Source organism: Schistocerca cancellata, chromosome 6, assembly GCF_023864275.1.
Source record: "Schistocerca cancellata isolate TAMUIC-IGC-003103 chromosome 6, iqSchCanc2.1, whole genome shotgun sequence".
Taxonomy (NCBI): domain Eukaryota; kingdom Metazoa; phylum Arthropoda; class Insecta; order Orthoptera; family Acrididae; genus Schistocerca; species Schistocerca cancellata.
Genome location: NC_064631.1, coordinates 17,273,508 through 17,291,860, shown reverse-complemented (window position 1 = coordinate 17,291,860; position 18,353 = coordinate 17,273,508). Strand labels below are relative to the sequence as shown.

At 43.8% G+C, this 18,353-nt stretch overlaps 1 protein-coding gene across 1 annotated transcript in view; it reads left to right on the top strand.

Annotated features, from left to right (window-relative positions):
- Window positions 1-17,821, top strand: part of LOC126191129 (zinc finger protein 510-like) — a 390,896-nt gene extending 373,075 nt beyond the window's left edge. Inside the window, exons 15-16 of the mRNA XM_049931877.1 lie at window positions 7,171-7,325; window positions 16,669-17,821. Of these exons, the coding sequence (XP_049787834.1) occupies window positions 7,171-7,325; window positions 16,669-17,190 (677 nt within the window). The 3' untranslated portion in view covers window positions 17,191-17,821. The remainder of the gene's footprint in view (window positions 1-7,170; window positions 7,326-16,668) is intronic.
- The last annotated feature ends 532 nt before the right edge of the window (window positions 17,822-18,353 follow it).

Here is an 18,353-nt window from a genome sequence, read left to right as displayed (position 1 = left end):
GACCCTGCTGGGAATCGAACCCGGGAACGGGAAGCGAGAACGCTACCACACGACCACGAGCTGCGGACTTTTCATTTTCATTTATAAAGTTTTCTTTGCTCATGGAGCAGGGGCAGGGTGGTTGTGGTTGAGCCTCTCTTCATGTTTTCTCGGTCTGGGACCCACGACCACTCCCGTGTACATAGACCACACTTTTCTTCCTCTGTTTTTCCAGTTTTGAGATTTGGCTTACTCTTTTATGCCTTCTATGTGTTAACTTCTTTGCTTTATACACTCCTGGAAATGGAAAAAAGTACACATTGACACCGGTGTGTCAGACCCACCATACTTGCTCCGGACACTGCAAGAGGGCTGTACAAGCAATGATCACACGCACGGCACAGCGGACACACCAGGAACCGCGGTGTTGGCCGTCGAATGGCGCTAGCTGCGCAGCATTTGTGCACCGCCGCCGTCAGTGTCAGCCAGTTTGCCGTGGCATACGGGTCCATCGCAGTCTTTAACACTGGTAGCATGCCGCGACAGCGTGGACGTGAACCGTATGTGCAGTTGACGGACTTTGAGCGAGGGCGTATAGTGGGCATGCGGGAGGCCGGGTGGACGTACCGCCGAATTGCTCAACACGTGGGGCGTGAGGTCTCCACAGTACATCGATGTTGTCGCCAGTGGTCGGCGGAAGGTGCACGTGCCCGTCGACCTGGGACCGGACCGCAGCGACGCACGGATGCACGCCAAGACCGTATGATCCTACGCAGTGCCGTAGGGGACCGCACCGCCACTTCCCAGCAAATTAGGGACACTGTTGCTCCTGGGGTATCAGCTAGGACCATTCGCAACCATCTCCATGAAGCTGGGCTACGGTCCCGCACACCGTTAGGCCGTCTTCCGCTCACGCCCCAACATCGTGCAGCCCGCCTCCAGTGGTGTCGCGACAGGCGTGAATGGAGGGACGAATGGAGACGTGTCGTCTTCAGCGATGAGAGTCGCTTCTGCCTTGGTGCCAATGATGGTCGTATGCGTGTTTGGCGCCGTGCAGGTGAGCGCCACAATCAGGACTGCATATGACCGAGGCACACAGGGCCAACACCCGGCATCTTGGTGTGGGGAGCGATCTCCTACACTGGCCGTACACCACTGGTGATCGTCGAGGGGACACTGAATAGTGCACGGTACATCCAAACCGTCATCGAACCCATCGTTCTACCATTCCTAGACCGGCAAGGGAACTTGCTGTTCCAACAGGACAGTGCACGTCCGCATGTATCCCGTGCCACCCAACGTGCTCTAGAAGGTGTAAGTCAACTACCCTGGCCAGCAAGATCTCCGGATCTGTTCCCCATTGAGCATGTTTGGGACTGGATGAAGCGTCGTCTCACGCGGTCTGCACGTCCAGCACGAACGCTGGTCCAACTGAGGCGCCAGGTGGAAATGGCATGGCAAGCCGTTCCACAGGACTACATCCAGCATCTCTACGATCGTCTCCATGGGAGAATAGCAGCCTGCATTGCTGCGAAAGGTGGATATACACTGTACTAGTGCCGACATTGTGCATGCTCTGTTGCCTGTGTCTATGTGCCTGTGGTTCTGTCAGTGTGATCATGTGATGTATCTGACCCCAGGAATGTGTCAATAAAGTTTCCCCTTCCTGGGACAATGAATTCACGGTGTTCTTATTTCAATTTCCAGGAGTGTAGTAGTTTGACCTCTCTGACTGGATTCACCCACTTTTAGCGGACCCTCTACTTACACAAGTAACTATGAATTTTGGGACTGATGACTTCAGCATTTAGTCCCGTAACTCCCCTCAATCAATCAGTCCCAAATTCCATCATCCCATCTGTCACAGTGAAACTCTTGTCCTCCAGTAACTAGAGCAGGATACATAATGCTGTCTCAAAAAAACCCTGGATTCTCTTTATCTGCTCCTGCCTTGGACTATCACTATTCACCATTCTACAAGAGCCTCCAAAAACTCTCCACATCCACTCACAGCTGATAAATCCTGCCTCGTAGACCTACTACATTCACTAAACCATCAGAAACTCCTTCCCACTGGCGTACAGAATTCAGAACCTAAACAGTACCGAAACGCAGTCATGAAACTTTCCTCCAAAAGCCTTAGTCCCACAGAAGTAACATTCCTTTCCAAAGGCCTTACCTTTTGCCCCACTCCCAGATTCAATCTTGCTGGGCTCCTTAAAAATCCTCTCTTCTTCTCCTCCCTGTCCCAACAGTGCAAACACATTTTTGACACCAACCTTACCAAAATCAATACTGTGCCCAGCTTGACTCATCTCACTCATCTATGAAATTGTGATTCACCCCCACTGCCCACAAATCACCCCTATTAACATTCCAGAATTTCTTAACCTTGTGCATTGCTAAATTTCTCAACATGGGCACCAACTTTACATCTGCAGAAAGAACTGTAATCCAACACCTAAGAGCTGGTCCCAACCATGCGAGCCTACCTGCTGATAAAGGCTAACTGAGGTTATGAACTGCAGGTGTTACCTTCTGTAGGACTCTAGCAGTTGTCAGATACGTCCACCTACAAACACTCTCAAGGGTCCTCATTTCAGAAATCCAGCAGGATCTCCAGTCCCACCTCAGATCCTTAGGTCTATAGGTCTATCCCAGAACCCCCCCCCCCTCTCTCTCTTTCCCTCTCTCTCTTTCTCTCTCTCTCTTTCTCTCTCTCTGCCTCTCCCTCCCTCCCCCCCTCCCCCTCACCACTTACAGCAGTCAAACCTTCTACATGCTCCCACCCAACTGAGATACCCCATTGTGGCTGCTTACTGTGCCCCCACAGAGTGAGTCTCTTTTCTCATGGACCAACACTTCAGCCTATTACCCAAAAAGTGCACTGCTCTTCACTGTTAATGCCACTACCCTCTACACTGACACCCCCCAATGCCCATGGTCTTGCCACTATTGAACACTTTCTTTTCCAGTGTCTGACTGACTTCAAACCTGTAACCTCCTTTCTGGTAACCAGTTCACTATCCTCAGCCACAGCTACTTCTCCTCTGAAGGCATTACCTACGAACAGAGAGGTGCTATGTCAATGTGCATGTGCATGGCACCATCCTATGCCAAACCTATAGGAATCCTTCCTAATGAACCCGAATCTTGAACCTGTCACCTGGTTCAGATTCATTGATGACATCTTCTTTATCTGGACTGATTGTGTGGGCACAGTATGTACATCCCACAAGAACTTCAACACCTTCTCCCAATATACTTCACCTGGTCTCCACCAACCCAACAAGCTACCTTTCTCAATGTTGGCCTCCACCTCGAGGATGGCTATATCAGTACCGCCAACTTTATCAGACGTAACAGCCACTGTAAATACTGCCATTTTTCCACCCACCCACCCACCCACTCACCCACCCACCCACCCACACACACACACACACACACACACACACACACACACAGTTTGAAGGAGCTCTCCTCTCATGACTCAGTACCACCCAGGATTAGAATAACTGAATCACATTCTCTGCCGAATCACATTCTCTGCCAGGCCCTCAAGAACCTCTTGTTGTGTGGTGAAATGAGGAATATCCTTGCTATCACTACACCACCCTTGCTCCATACCCCTTGCTTCAAGACTCATATTCCTACAATACACCTGTCGTTTACATACTTCCATCATCACCTACTCCAGTCCAGTCACAAGCGTCTCATATCTCATCAGAGACAGGGATACCTGTGAGAGCACCCATGTGATCTACTAAGATGTAACCACTGTGCCACTCTCTATGTGAGCATGATAGTTAACAAGCTGTCTGTCTGAATGAATGGCCACTGACAGACTGTGACCAAGAAACAGCATGAACACCGGGTGCGGAACGTACTGCCCAACAGTCGCTGCAGTGACTGTTTCACAGCCTCCACCATTTGCATACTTCCTGCCAATATCAGCTTTCTGAAATGCACAGATGCGAACTCTCCCTGCAGTATTCAGGGAGCACATAATTAAAGTTCCAGTTTAAAAAAACCTTGAGAAAGAGAACCACTGCTCAGAATGATGTCAAAGTTAAATAACATATTACTGATTGGGCGGGGGGGGGGGGGGGGGGGGGGGGGGGGGGGGAATGAAAATTTTACTAATAGATGGTGTATCTTAACATAAATGACGTCAGCTCCAAATGACATATTAATGGTTTGAGTTGCACAATGCACCATCCATACTGTTCAGTGTGCATGACTGCACAAGTTAGGCAGTCAACTGTCGTGGCACTGTTGGTTAGGTAAGCCCATCCACCACAGCAAGAATGTACCACATCAGATGGTAAAGATCGGTTTTTAATTCTCTGAGACCAAAAACTTCATAAAAAGTAAAATGACATTGGTTTCTAATTTTCATGGTAGTGGCACAAGACATTTTCAGTATGCTCTCTGCTGTTTTCTCCCACAAGATGAAATTGAGAAAAACATGTTCCACAACAGATTGGAGTGTCTCAGGGTCATGTTCAAAGTGTGTTGTACAGTGCTTGCCTTCAGTTCAGCTACTTCCATAACTGAAGCAGCAAACACAACATATTTCAAATAACCCCACAGCCAGAAGTCAGACGGATTAAGATCAGGTGATCTGGATGGCCAGGACTGTTGTGAACTGAGGGCTAATAATTTTAGCATTTCTGAAATGTCTCTGCAATATCTGCTCCACTGCCTGTGCAATGTGCAGAGGAGCACCATTCTGCATAAAAACAATCCTATCCACACTCTTGAAGGGCACACCCTTGTAGGGTTGGAATGGTGTTGGTGTGCAGAAGACTCTTGTAGCATTTACCAGTGATGGTACACGTAACAGAACCCTCAGGGGGGGGGGGGGGGAGAGAGAGAGAGAGAGAGAGAGAGAGAGAGAGAGAGAGAGAGAGAGAGAGAGAGAGGAGAAGAAGAAGAAGAAGAAGAAGAATGACCCTACGATAAAAACAATGTTATCAACCTACACCACACTGCCATTTTGCAGAGTCAAGTGGTACTGTTCATGGGAGTGCATATTTTCTGTGTGCTGTGCGTTTGTTGGTGTGCATATTCTGATATTCAGTTTTTGTTAATAATTTTTTTTCTTGCTCCATGATGTTTCCCCATTGTGTCAATAATATGCTGTTCAAATCTGACATCATGCTGAGTAGTGGCTCTTTCTACAACTTTTTGAAACAGGAAATGTAATTATGGACACCCTGTAACCTACCTTCCTGTAACCCTCTGGCCTCAGCCTTCATGAGTCTGTGTGTTCCACCTTCATATCTCTTTCCTGCTCCTACTCCACAGTCTTCTGTTCTGACCATACAACTACTAGTTCATTTTCCTCTTCTCTATCATCCTCGCCACATTTCAGTATGCATCATTTTGTTTTTATCTTTGACATCTGTTTAAGACAGTGTTATTACTCAGGGAACGTACACGTTGAAAGCACTGATGATGGCTGTTGATCAGTTGAAATTGATTTGTAAAAGTAAATAAAGAAAACATGATCTTGCGACTGGTTGCTGCTTATTTGGTAATTTTATGGTTTATGGTCGCTGCACAACTTGGGAACTATGTGGAGCCCCCCATTCAGAAATTTCAGTATGCTCCCACAAATGCCACTACACCTTTCCCCATAATTACCCTCCTGTCCTATCCCATCCCTTCCCCCACCTTGCCTCATGCTGGCTCTTTATGCCCACCATCAACACCAGATTGCTGTTCTCATCAGGTGCAGTTTCTGTCCGCATTCCAGCAACTATGACCAAAGACTGTGGCTATGTGTGTATGAGTTGTGCCTCTCTCAAAGTGTGTGTGTTCTTTATTTTGGAAGAAGGCCTTCTGCTAGAATCTTAAGTGTATAGCAGTCTTTTCATTGTCCCTGTCTGTGATTCAGCATCATGGTGAGAAGCAATCTATCCTTTTCATAATATTGTTCTTAGATATTGAACATAGTTAAATATAAATCACTCTATTCAATTTAAAAAACTTAAGAAGTCATATAAATGCTTAGCACATTGCCATACACTCTGCTGAGAAGATGTAGTAAAATTGTAAAACTGACACACTGCATATAGTACCGAGCTGTTGCTATTATGATCCACAGAGCGTGCAAGTAATTAACAAACTAAGGAGATCTACACTTTTCTGTCCAGTGCAAGTCTCATCATTGCTGCATGAAACCTACACCCAATTCAACTTGCTTACAGTAATTGTGCTCAGGTCTCCCTTTTAAAATTTTTTACCCTACACACATACATCCATTACCGAATCAACCAATCCTTGATGACTCAGAAAGTGTCTTGTCAACCTGTCTGTTCTTTTAATCAAGTTGTACCACAGATTTCTTTTCTCATTGGTCCAATTCATTATCTCTTTATTAATTATCTAACAGGGTAATCTTCAGCATTATTTGTTAATCGTCTACTCTTCAGCGTTATTTGTAGTAACAAATTTTAAGATCTTCTTTTCTCATACTGCCTGCCCTGTTTATTGTCCATACATTGCTGTACTCCAGACAAGTACTTTCAGAAAGACTTTCTAATTCTTCAGTTTGCATTCTGTATCAGCAATAGCTTTTCTTTTTCTTGGTATTTACAGTCTGCATTTTATATCCTCTCTACTTCTTCCATCATCAGTTATTTCCTGCCCATATAGCAAAACTGGTCAATTACTTTCAGTGTCTCATTTACCACTAATTCTGCCAGCATCCTCTTGGCATATTATCCAAGTCCTTAACCAACTGTGACAAAATTACAGTATCACCAGCAAATGTCACAATTTTTATTTCTTTTCTGTGAACTTCAGTTCACTTTCCAAGTTTTATTGTGAATAAATGCAATGGAAGACACAGTTCTAAGAAAGAGGTGGCAATTTATATTGCAATGACTGCTTCAGTTTTTGAATTTCAGTTCTTCTCAAGATGCCAACATCCGAATTTATTCTTATTCACACGTTCTATAATGCCAAAATGTGTGTGTTCACATTTCCTCCTCTCAAGAAGAACAAAGGTTTTAAAGACTAAGTAGCAATTATTAATTTTACATGTCTTTCCCCATTTCATCACTTGTAAATGTGGGGGCGAAATGTTCTATGTCTTTGAACTCTGTTACCCTTAAATTTATTGTTTATATTATTGTCTGTTATGGAGAATCATGAATTATAAAGTTTTATTCCAATTTGCAGATAAATTGAAGCGGCATATATTGACACACACTGCTGCAAAACCAGTCCGTTGTAAAAATTGTAGCAAAACCTTCTTGAGACCATCTCAGGTTAAAGAACATGAGAAACTACATTGTCATAAAGACCGAAAACGGAAGTGTGTTGATTGTGGAATTGTAAGTATTTAATCCTCCTCTTTTTTTTACATGTTTCATTGTACTATCTTTTGAACAATTTATTCTTTAAGATTTCTGAGAGAGAATGTTTTTGGACTACAACATATTATTTAATGTTGTTTGAAAATCATGGTGGTAATGGAGACCAACAGCACAGAAATAATTCTTGTCAAATTCTATCGTTTGGTAGCTTCAGTGCAGTTACATCAATGAATAATTTCGATCTTTTTGATTGAAAGGTACTTATCTCTTTAGTTAAAGTACAAAAGTATGTTTGTATTTTTCCGTTGGCTCTATTGGGAAATGTGCATCATAAAAGTAAATACTACCTGTTCTGACCACAGTAACACACAGTGATGGGCACAACAGTTTATTACTTCTAGAAACAACTGGTTACATGAAGGCAGTTGCCACAAAGTGGCTACAATACTGGTTCAGTAACACTGGTCGTAATGTCAGCATATGACAGTGAGTGAGTGAGGCTGGCTGGGCCCAACTCAGTAAGCTTTCGGCCAGCCAGTAGAGTGCATGGAGGAGAGGCTGCACACACATCCATGTGCAGCAGCCCTTGGTGGTTCTAGCATCTGGTAACTTCTGTGGCGCACCTTACATCTGTGCACCCCTATCACGGGTATGGAATTGATGCAGGTCACTGCGCCCCCTCCCCTTGGAGCGAAGCATTGCTGATTCCCCAGGCAAGGTGTGGACAGCCAGAATGTGAAGACAGCATGGAAGTCTAGACGGTGTCCACATCCACAGTGAGAATGTAGAGTTACAGGAGACCTTAGAATATAGGCAAAAGTGGCCAACAAGAGGAGTGCCCCACCAACCCCCATTGGAGCATGAGATGATATTACCAGCAACGCGCAATCTTAGCCAGGATCCCTGGTGAAATCCGATGGAAGTGTGGAAGGTAGAGTAGGCTCTGTTGCAGGTTGAGGCCCCACTGGAGACTTACAACTGACGAGGGGCATGTCCACCAGCTGGAGGGCCACTGGAGCTTCTACCAGAGGATGTAAAGTCGCAGATAGGCTCAGCAGGCAGAGGCACTGACACAAGCAGAAACATCGCCAGGTAGGCCACACCTTCAACCAGGTGCCGATGAACGTGATGGTGTGGCCAGGACAGGGGAGTGGGTACCCAACCAGACTCGGAGCTGATTTTGATGACACCAGACCTCCCACTTTCCAGTCCAGAAGACATAGATGCAGCATCACTTCTAATTCATAATGGCTATTGGCCTAGTATTAGAATCGGAATTTAAAAGAGCTTTGGAGGACTTACGGTCAAATAAGGCAGAAAGGATAGATAACATTCCATCAGAATTTATAAAATCACTGGGGGAAGTGGCAACAAAACGACTATTCACGTTGGTGTGTAGAATATATGAGTCTGGTGATATACCATCTGACTTTCGGAAAAGCATCATCCACACAATTCTGAAGACGGCAAGAGCTGACAAATGTGAGAATTATCGCACAATCAGCTTAACAGCTCATGCATCGAAGCTGCTTACAAGAATAATATACAGAAGAATGGAAAAGAAAATTGAGAATGCGCTAGGTGATGATCAGTTTGGCTTTAGGTAAAGTAAAGGGATGAGAGAGGCAATTCTGACGTTACGGCTAATAATGGAAGCAAGGCTAAAGAAAAATCAAGACACTTTCATAGGATTTGTCGACCTGGAAAAAGCATTCGACAGTATAAAATGGTCCAAGCTGTTCGAGATTCTGAAAAAAGTAGGGATATGCTATAGGGAGAGATGGGTCATATACAATATGTACAACAACCAAGAGGGAATAATAAGAGTGGACGATCAAGAACGAAGTGCTCGTATTAAGAAGGGTGTAAGACAAGGCTGTAGCCTTTCGCCCCTACTCTTCAATCTGTAAATCGAGGAAGCAATGATGGAAATAAAAGAAAGGTTCAGGAGTGGAATTAAATTGCAACTGTAGAGGAAGACAGAGATTGGAATACGTCAGGCAAATAATTGAGGACGTAGGTTGCAAGTGCTACTCTGAGATGAAGAGGTTAGCACAGGAAAGGAATTCGTGGTGGGCCGCATCAAACCAATCAGTAGACCGATGACCCAAAAAAAAAAAGAAGAAAAATGGCAAACAGCTGGGGACCGAGCAAATGACGTAGTCAGATTGCCATCCCTCGGCAGAAAACTCGATATGGCAGAACATGATGGTGGGCGAGATCCCAGTCCGAGGAGGTTGTGCAGCCTCTTCGGCTTTCACCTGTGGAGAAGCTTGGCAGGATTAAGGAAACCAATTGGAGTCATCCAGAAGGCAGCCAGAAAAACTGTAACACCTGCTCGGCAGGGAAGTTGTGGAGACATTTTTTCAGCTGAGTCTTAAAGGTGCACAGCAAGTGCTCAGCTTCCGTATTAGATTGGGGGCCGGTGGTGAGGGGTGGGGGGGGGGGGTGAAAGGTAGGGGAACGATTATACAAATGCGTGACCACACAACACAGAAATCATGAAACACTTGAGACAGGAAAGTAACTGGGAGACCCACAGAAAAATTTGTTTTGTGAGATTGTTAATAGTGATTTCGGTAGTGTAAAGAAGCACTGGACCATGCATGGAAAATGTGAAAAAGTGTCAATGACAATCAGCCAAAATTCTTGTAGAAAGAGACCCACAAAATACGCATGGATGCATTCCCAGGGCTGGGCTGCTGGAGGCCACGGGGAGAACGAAACCTTGGGAGCCACCTGTTGATTAGCACACTGAGGACATGCAGCCACCAAATGCTCCAGCTCCCTGTCAATGCCAGACCAGCACATATGTCTACAATCCAAAGCTGTGGTATGGGAAGCACTCCAGTGACACTCATGTAGTACCTATAAAACCTCCCACCACAAACTCACGGGAATAACCACACAGCTGAGTCGTCCACAGAGAGGTGGAGGATCTTGTCTAAGACTGGGAGACCATGGCACGGACAAAATGGTTACCGAGCAGTTCAGAATTGCTGCTTGGAAGACAAGAAGACCAAACATGCTGGATGAGGCTGACAACCACGTGAGAACTAGCAACTAGTGATTGGAAACCCATGTAGTGCTTGCTAGGAGGAGATATCCAAGAGTTCCTCGTGATCAAATACAGGGTCTAGCCAGTGGGCAGCTGGGATTAGGCATCCTTGTTGGCATGGCTTTTTTTTTCCCATCAGTCTACTGACTGGTTTGATGCGGCCCCCCACGAATTCCTTTCCTCTTCATCTCCGAGTAGCACTTGCAACCTACGTCCTCAATTATTTGCTTGACGTATTCCGATCTCTGTCTTCCTCTACAGTTTTTGCCCTCTACAGCTCCCTCTAGTACCATGGAAGTCATTCCTTCATGTCTTAGCAGATGTCCTATCATCCTGTCCCTTCTCCTTATCAGTGTTTTCCACATATTCCTTTCCTCTCCGATTCTGCGTAGAACCTCCTCATTCCTTACCTTATCAGCCCACCTAATTTTCAACATTCATCTATAGCACCATATCTCAAATGCTTCGATTCTCTTCTGTTCCGGTTTTCCCACAGTCCATGTTTCACTACCATACAATGCTGTACTCCAGACGTACATCCTCAGAAATTTCTTCCTCAAATTAAGGCCGCTATTTGATATTAGTAGACTTCTCTTGGCCAGAAATGCCTTTTTTGCCATAGCGAGTCTGCTTTTGATGTCCTCCTTGCTCCGTCCGTCATTGGTTATTTTACTGCCTAGGTAGCAGAATTCCTTGACTTCATTGACTTCGTGACCATCAATCCTGATGTTAAGTTTCTCGCTGTTCTCATTTCTACTACTTCTCATTACCTTCGTCTTTCTCTGATTTACTCTCAAACCATACTGTGTACTCATTAGACTGTTCATTCCGTTCAGCAGATCATTTAATTCATCTTCACTTTCACTCAGGATAGCAATGTCATCAGCGAATCGTATCATTTATATCCTTTCACCTTGTATTTTAATTCCACTCCTGAACCTTTCTTTTATTTCCATCATTGCTTCCTCGATTTACAGATTGAAGAGTAGGGGCGAAAGGCTACAGCCTTGTCTTACACCCTTCTTAATACGAGCACTTCGTTCTTGATCGTCCACTCTTATTATTCCCTCTTGGTTGTTGTACATATTGTATATGACCCATCTCTCCTTATAGCGTACCCCTACTTTTTTCAGAATCTCGAACAGCTTGCACCATTTTATATTGTCAAACACTTTTTTCCGGGTTGACAAATCCTATGAAAGTGTCTTGATTTTTCTTTAGCCTTGCTTCCATTATTAGCCGTAACGTCAGAATTGCCTCTCTCGTCCCTTTACTTTTCTTAAAGCCAAACTGATCGTCACCTAGCACATTCTCAATTTTCTTTTCCATTCTTCTGTATATTATTCTTGTAAGCAGCTTCGATGCATGAGCTGTTAAGCTGATTGTGCGATAATTCTCGCACTTGTCAGCTCTTGCCATCTTCGGAATTGTGTGGATGATGCTTTTCCGAAAGTCAGATGGCATATCGCCTGACTCATATATTCTACACACCAACGTGAATAGTCGTTTTGTTGCCACTTCTCCCAGTGATTTTATAAATTCTGATGGAATGTTATCTATCGCTTCTACCTTATTTGACCGTAAGTCCTCCAAAGCTCTTTTAAATTCCGATTCTAATACTGGATCCCCTATCTCTTCTAAATAGACTTCTGTTTCTTCTATCACATCAGACAAATCTTCACCCTCATAGAGGCTTTCAATGTATTCTTTCCATCTATCTGCTCTCTCCTCTGCATTTAACAGTGGAATTCCCGTTGCACTCTTAATGTTACCACCGTTGCTTTTAATGTCACCAAAGGTTGTTTTGACTTTCCTGTATGCTGAGTCTGTCCTTCCGACAATCATATATCTTTTTCAATGTCTTCACATTTTTCCTGCAGCCATTTCGTCTTAGCTTCCCTGCACTTCCTATTTATTTCATTCCTCAGTGACTTGTATTTCTGTATTCCTGATTTTCCCGGAACATGTTTGTACTTCCTCCTTTCATCAATCAACTGAAGTATTTCTTCTGTTACCCATGGTTTCTTCGCAGCTACCTTCTTTGTACCTATGTTTTCCTTCCCAACTTCTGTGATGGCCCTTTTTAGAGATGTCCATTCCTCTTCAACTGTACTGCCTACTGCGCTATTCCTTATTGCTGTATCTATAGCATTAGAGAACTTCAAACGTATCTCGTCATTCCTTAGTACTTCCGTATCCCACTTCTTTGCGTATTGATTCTTCCTGACTAATGTCTTGAACTTCAGCCTACTCTTCATCACTATTATATTGTGATCTGAGTCTATATCTGCTCCTGGGTATGCCTTACAATCCAGTATCTGATTTCGGAATCTCTGTCTGACCATGATGTAATCTACTTGAAATCTTCCCGTATCTCCCGGCCTTTCCCAAGTATACCTCCTCCTCTTGTGATTCTTGAACAAGGTATTCGCTATTACTAGCTGAAACTTGTTACAGAACTCAATTAGTCTTTCTCCTCTTTCATTCCTTGTCCCAAGCCCATATTCTCCTGTAACCTTTTCTTCTACTCCTTCCCCTACAACTGCATTCCAGTCGCCCATGACTATTAGATTTTCGTCCCCTTTACATACTGCATTACCCTTTCAATATCCTCATACACTTTCTCTATCTGTTCATCTTCAGCTTGCGACGTCGGCATGTATACCTGAACTATCGTTGTCGGTGTTGGTCTGCTGTCGATTCTGATTAGAACAACCCGGTCACTGAACTGTTCACAGTAACACACCCTCTGCCCTACCTTTCTATTCATAACGAATCCTACACCTGTTATACCATTTTCTGCTGCTGTTGATATTACCCGATATTCATCTGACCAGAAGTACTTGTCTTCCTTTCACTTCACTTCACTGACCCCTACTATATCTATATTGAGCCTTTGCATTTCCCTTTTCAGATTTTCTAGTTTCCCTACCACGTTCAAGCTTCTGACCTTCCACGCCCCGACTCGTAGAACGTTATCCTTTCGTAGATTATTCAATCTTTTTCTCATGGTAACCTCCCCCTTGGCAGTCCCCTCCCAGAGATCCGAATGGGGGACTATTCCGGAATCTTTTGCCAATGGAGAGATCATCATGACACTTCTTCAATTACAGGCCACATGTCCTGTGGATACACGTTACGTGTCTTTAATGCAGTGGTTTCCATTGCCTTCTGCATCCTCACGTCGTTGATCATTGCTGATTCTTCCACCTTTAGGGGCAATTTCCCACCCCTAGGACAAGAGAGTGCCCTGAACCTCTATTCGCTCCTCCGCCCTCTTTGACAAGGCCGTTGGCAGAATGAGGCTGACTTCTTATGCCGGAAGTCTTCGGCCGCCAATGCTGGCTCCTAGTGGGGCGAAAATAAATGCAGTAGACTATTGGGAGTGGAACATTGGACACCACAGCAACTTATGAGCTGTCTTATCAGGAACCTGGGTGGACAGACTAAATAACAAAATTGATGACTTGTGGTTTGTAATTAGTTGAAATTTACTACCATACAAGAAAGCTTGAAGTTGGTGACCACATACACAATGGCTAGAGCCAACTTCCGGACCTGAGAGTAGTGGACCTGTACTGTACTGAGAGTTTTTGATGCAAATACCAGTGACTGCTCAGAGTCATCTGCATTCCAATGAATGAGGACTGCCCTCAAGCTGTACTGTGAGCTGCCGTAGCTACAACCAGTGGTTTGCTGGCACCAAAAGTAGCCAGGCATGGTGCCAATCTGAGGCATTCATTTGGCATGTTGAAGGCCTAGTCACTCACCAGAGGCCAAAAAGGAAGCACCCTTGCAGAGAAGGTGGTGGAGAAGGTGTGCAGTGGTGGACACTGAGGAATGAACCACTCATATAGGGAATTTTACCCAGGATGATGTGTCCCAGATACTCTAGATGGTTGGAAAAATTTGGGCTTCTACAGATTGAAATACAGACCCAAGGCCCAGAGTTTTTGAAAAAGGACTGTGAGATTGTGCAGGTATATCTGAAAATGACAGTGTCATCCAGGTAGCTGAAACAATGTGGAATAGTGGTAGTATTGAAAAACTACAGAGCATTTGCCAGCCCAAACATCAATTGTCGACTCCTCATCCATGAGTAACTGATATGCTTAGGAAAGATCAAATTTGGAGAAGAACTGACCCCTGTTAAGCGCGTGAACAGTTCGTCCAGACGTGGCAGTGGGTATGTATCAACAGGCTGCGAATTCACGGTGACCTTAAAATTGCTGCAGAGTCACAGCTACCAGAGGATCTCTTCACGATGACAAGGAGTGTGGGTCATCCACTAGAGGAAATGGCAAGCAGAACCCCAAGAGAGGTGAGCTGCTCCAGCTCCACATTGAGTTGGGGGTGTTAAGCTATAGAAATCTGCCTAGCATGAAAAAATCTAGGACAAGCTGACTGCTTCAAGGTTGTATTGGCTCTAAAGTCTGTGGCACACCCTAGGCCTTCCACAAAGATACTTTGAAATTCTGAGCACAGAGATTCCAGTGATTGACAGGGGACTTTGGCCAATACCAACTGTATGGAATCTGTGACTGAGAATTCAATGGTCTGAAAAGAATTATAACTGAAAAGATTTGTGGAGCTAACATCATGGATGACAATAAAGCTAACAGCTGGAGTCACTGATTCGTAGGTAACTTTGGCAGTGAATTGACCAAGCAAGGGGCTTTGCTGTTTACCATATCCCCGGAGACAGCTGTTTACCGGCAACAGTGGCAGTGAGCCAAGGTGTGAATATGTTTCGGTATTAAGCGGAGAAACTGTTACTTCAGTATCTACATCTAGGCATAGCTATAACAAGAAAACCAAAACCTCAATAAAAGGCTTGTTGGAATCTCACAGGGAACTGCCTCTGATGAAGACACTTCCTGGATATCCATATTCATGGCCCATGATACTGCATTGTGTGAAGTTGAGTGGCAGGCTTCTGCAATCTGGCCTTTTTTTCCACACTTCCAACAGACAGACTAATATTTGTGACACCAATCTGTCATATTGTCCATAACAAGATGCAACAAGGGCAACAGGGAGCAGCAGCTGGAACACTGTTCACATGCTGTGTGGAAGCTGCCAGAGTAGCTGGCTTGCATCACTGTGATGTCGCCCTCCCCATACGTGTTCAGGCCACCCTGCTGTACCACCATGACATTGCACTGGGCTTCCAGCTGCTGGCCAGTGGCATTTGAGCCTCATACAACTGGGCCATCGACAAAACATTTTCGAGGGAGGGATTCTCTAATTGGAGGATCTGCTGTCAGACTTCCTTATCCGGGTCAGAGTGGATGTTAACATCCTGAACCATGACATCCACATGTGACTCTTTTGACTTGGCTGTGACTAAACACCTTTTGCGACTAAGGCTGTGGAGGGTACCTGTCCAGGCACGATAAGACTGACGGGGCTGCTTCTTGCCTTGGTAGAATTCGATCGTAGCAGCCACGATGTGCATGCAGTGCCAATAATGGGAAGATAACAACAAACATAAATTGTCAAACGACAACAGTGAAGGTTCCTGCAATGGGGCCAAGAGCTGCAATAACTGATACAAGGTGGAAGAAACTCATGACAAAAACAATACATGAGATACCTCCACATCCGTAAAAGGGAAAGTGTGGAAATGTTGCTGTAGACTGTTCATATGCTTCCCAATCTTCTGCTGTCTCATTAAATGACAGTAACAGAGAGGGAAAGTGAGCTGGAGACAGATGTTGAGAGAGTGATACCGGCACAAACTGTTGCAGGACTGTAAGAAGTCCATCTGTTGTTGCACCAATGCTTGAAGGAGAGCCTCCATGTCACGACAACGTGCAAAAAGCAACAGCGCAACAAGAAACAGTGAAAATGCGACCCTACTCATCACCTTCGTGTTCTGACCTCAAGGACACGCAAACAGTGAAGGGAAAAACACTTTATTACTTTCAGAAACAACTTGTTACAAGAAGCCACTTGCCAAAGAGTGGCTACAATAGCAGTCCGATAACACTACTCAGAATGTCAACATGTAACTGAGAGCAAAGCTGGCTGGGGCTGACCCTGTAAGCCATCGGCTGGCCGGTAGAGTGCTGGGAGGAGAGGCTGAGCACACATCCGTAAGTGGCAGCCTATGATAGTTCTAGCATCTGGTGTCTTTGGCAGCTCACCTTAGAACTGCGTGCCCAGATCACAGGTGTGGAATTGATGTGCGTCAATACCCAGTTCCTCTTTCTCTTTCAGTCTAACAAATTTCTGAATGAAATGTTCCTTTTTTATGCAGTCAACAGTAAAATTACTCAGTTTCCACTAATATTGTTACAGGTTGTCAGGAGCAAGATACTGCAGCCTTCACAAGCAAGCAGCAGTGCGTACCATGAAGATTCAGCAAAAAGCTCTGCAATTAATACAACTGATAACAACAGTAATCAAAATAATGAAGATGAAATAAAAAAACAAAAAGTGTCCCTGTCAAAACCAAAAGGAGCAAGGAAAAATTCCAAAATGAGGACTTCATTTGAAGTGCCAAACATTCATCATCAGTGTAATAGCATTTCAAGGAATGTCAATAACATGTGTAAAGATAGTGTGTCCACAATTGAAATTATTGTAGTTCCTGTCTCTGTAAGTGGAGCTGACACTGTTGGAAACACGTCTGAGGAGAAACATGTGTGTATAATATATCCATCAGAAGAAACAAACTCTGTTCCTTCAGAGTCAAACAATTTAAATAACTTAAGAAATTCTGAGTGTGAAAGTATATGTCCAACAAGAAGAAAAGACTGTGTGGAAAACATTCCAGCACTAAAGATCACTAAGAGTTCCCAGAACTCGACAGATAAGTAGGCTGTTATTTGTTTCTAGGTGTGCATTTTGGTCATAACTGAAGTAACTACACATCAGACGTCCTGAATCTGTTGGGAAAACTCAAATGTTTCTTCACTGTCACAAGGCATTATGAACAAGTCCTTTTTAATCTGTTACTGGTAGTTAAAGTGATGGCCACATCTTATTCTGCAAACTGACAGATAAGAAAGATAAATTCCTTACATGTTTATAGAAATTATTCTCAGGATATTTTTTCTCTATAGTAGAGGCATCTCTCGGTGTGTTGGTGCAGCCATATGCACTACAAATGAAATTATTGACTGTGTTAGAATTGCCAACTTAAGAGAGACTGTGGGAAGTCCAGCTTTTTGTAATGAATATCTCAGTTTTGTGTGTTATTCACAAGTGTATGGTGTATTTATAATTATTGCCTTTCAGAAGGTGTTTAATTGTGACACAGCTCTAAAAGCTTCATTCTGATCCTGTGATAATTTGTACAAGCTTTTATATACACATATGCATATATTAACATACTTTATGTATATTTTGTTACTGAATAATAACAATAAAATTTAATGTAACATTTTGTAATGTAATATCAACATAGATAAACATATGTGACGCATTCCTAAAGACTGTTATATTACAAAGCTAATTTATTTGTAAATGAAAATTAAAAATTTTAACTGTCCAACTATTGAACATCTGTGGAATGCTTTCTGCAATGTTCTTCTTGTTTCTTTGGTTGCACTTTTTCTTTCCTTTAATTTCTTGTCTTTAAGATTATTTATATTATTTTATAATGGCACTCCAACAACTTAAACATTTGTATACAAATAGAGTGGAGCTCAGATTTTGCATTTTTCACGATTCTGAACCATAAATTCATAGCCCTTGTGTAAAATCCATATTACCTTAACTCTAAGTTCTTTCTGAATGTCTTGCCTGACTTCATCCTGTTTCCTTCCTATTGACATTTGATGTGCCAGAGTGAGTTATCAGTGGCACAAAAGACAGATGGTTCACACCACGCGTGATAGGAATATTTTAGGCCATTGTGGAGAGGGGAGATGTGTGAGAGGAAATGCTGACGTAATCCACGAGTGGTGTTGCCCACACAATGTGCAATATTTAGCTTCACAATTATGATACAACTACAGCTAGGTTGCAGCGGTAGTGGA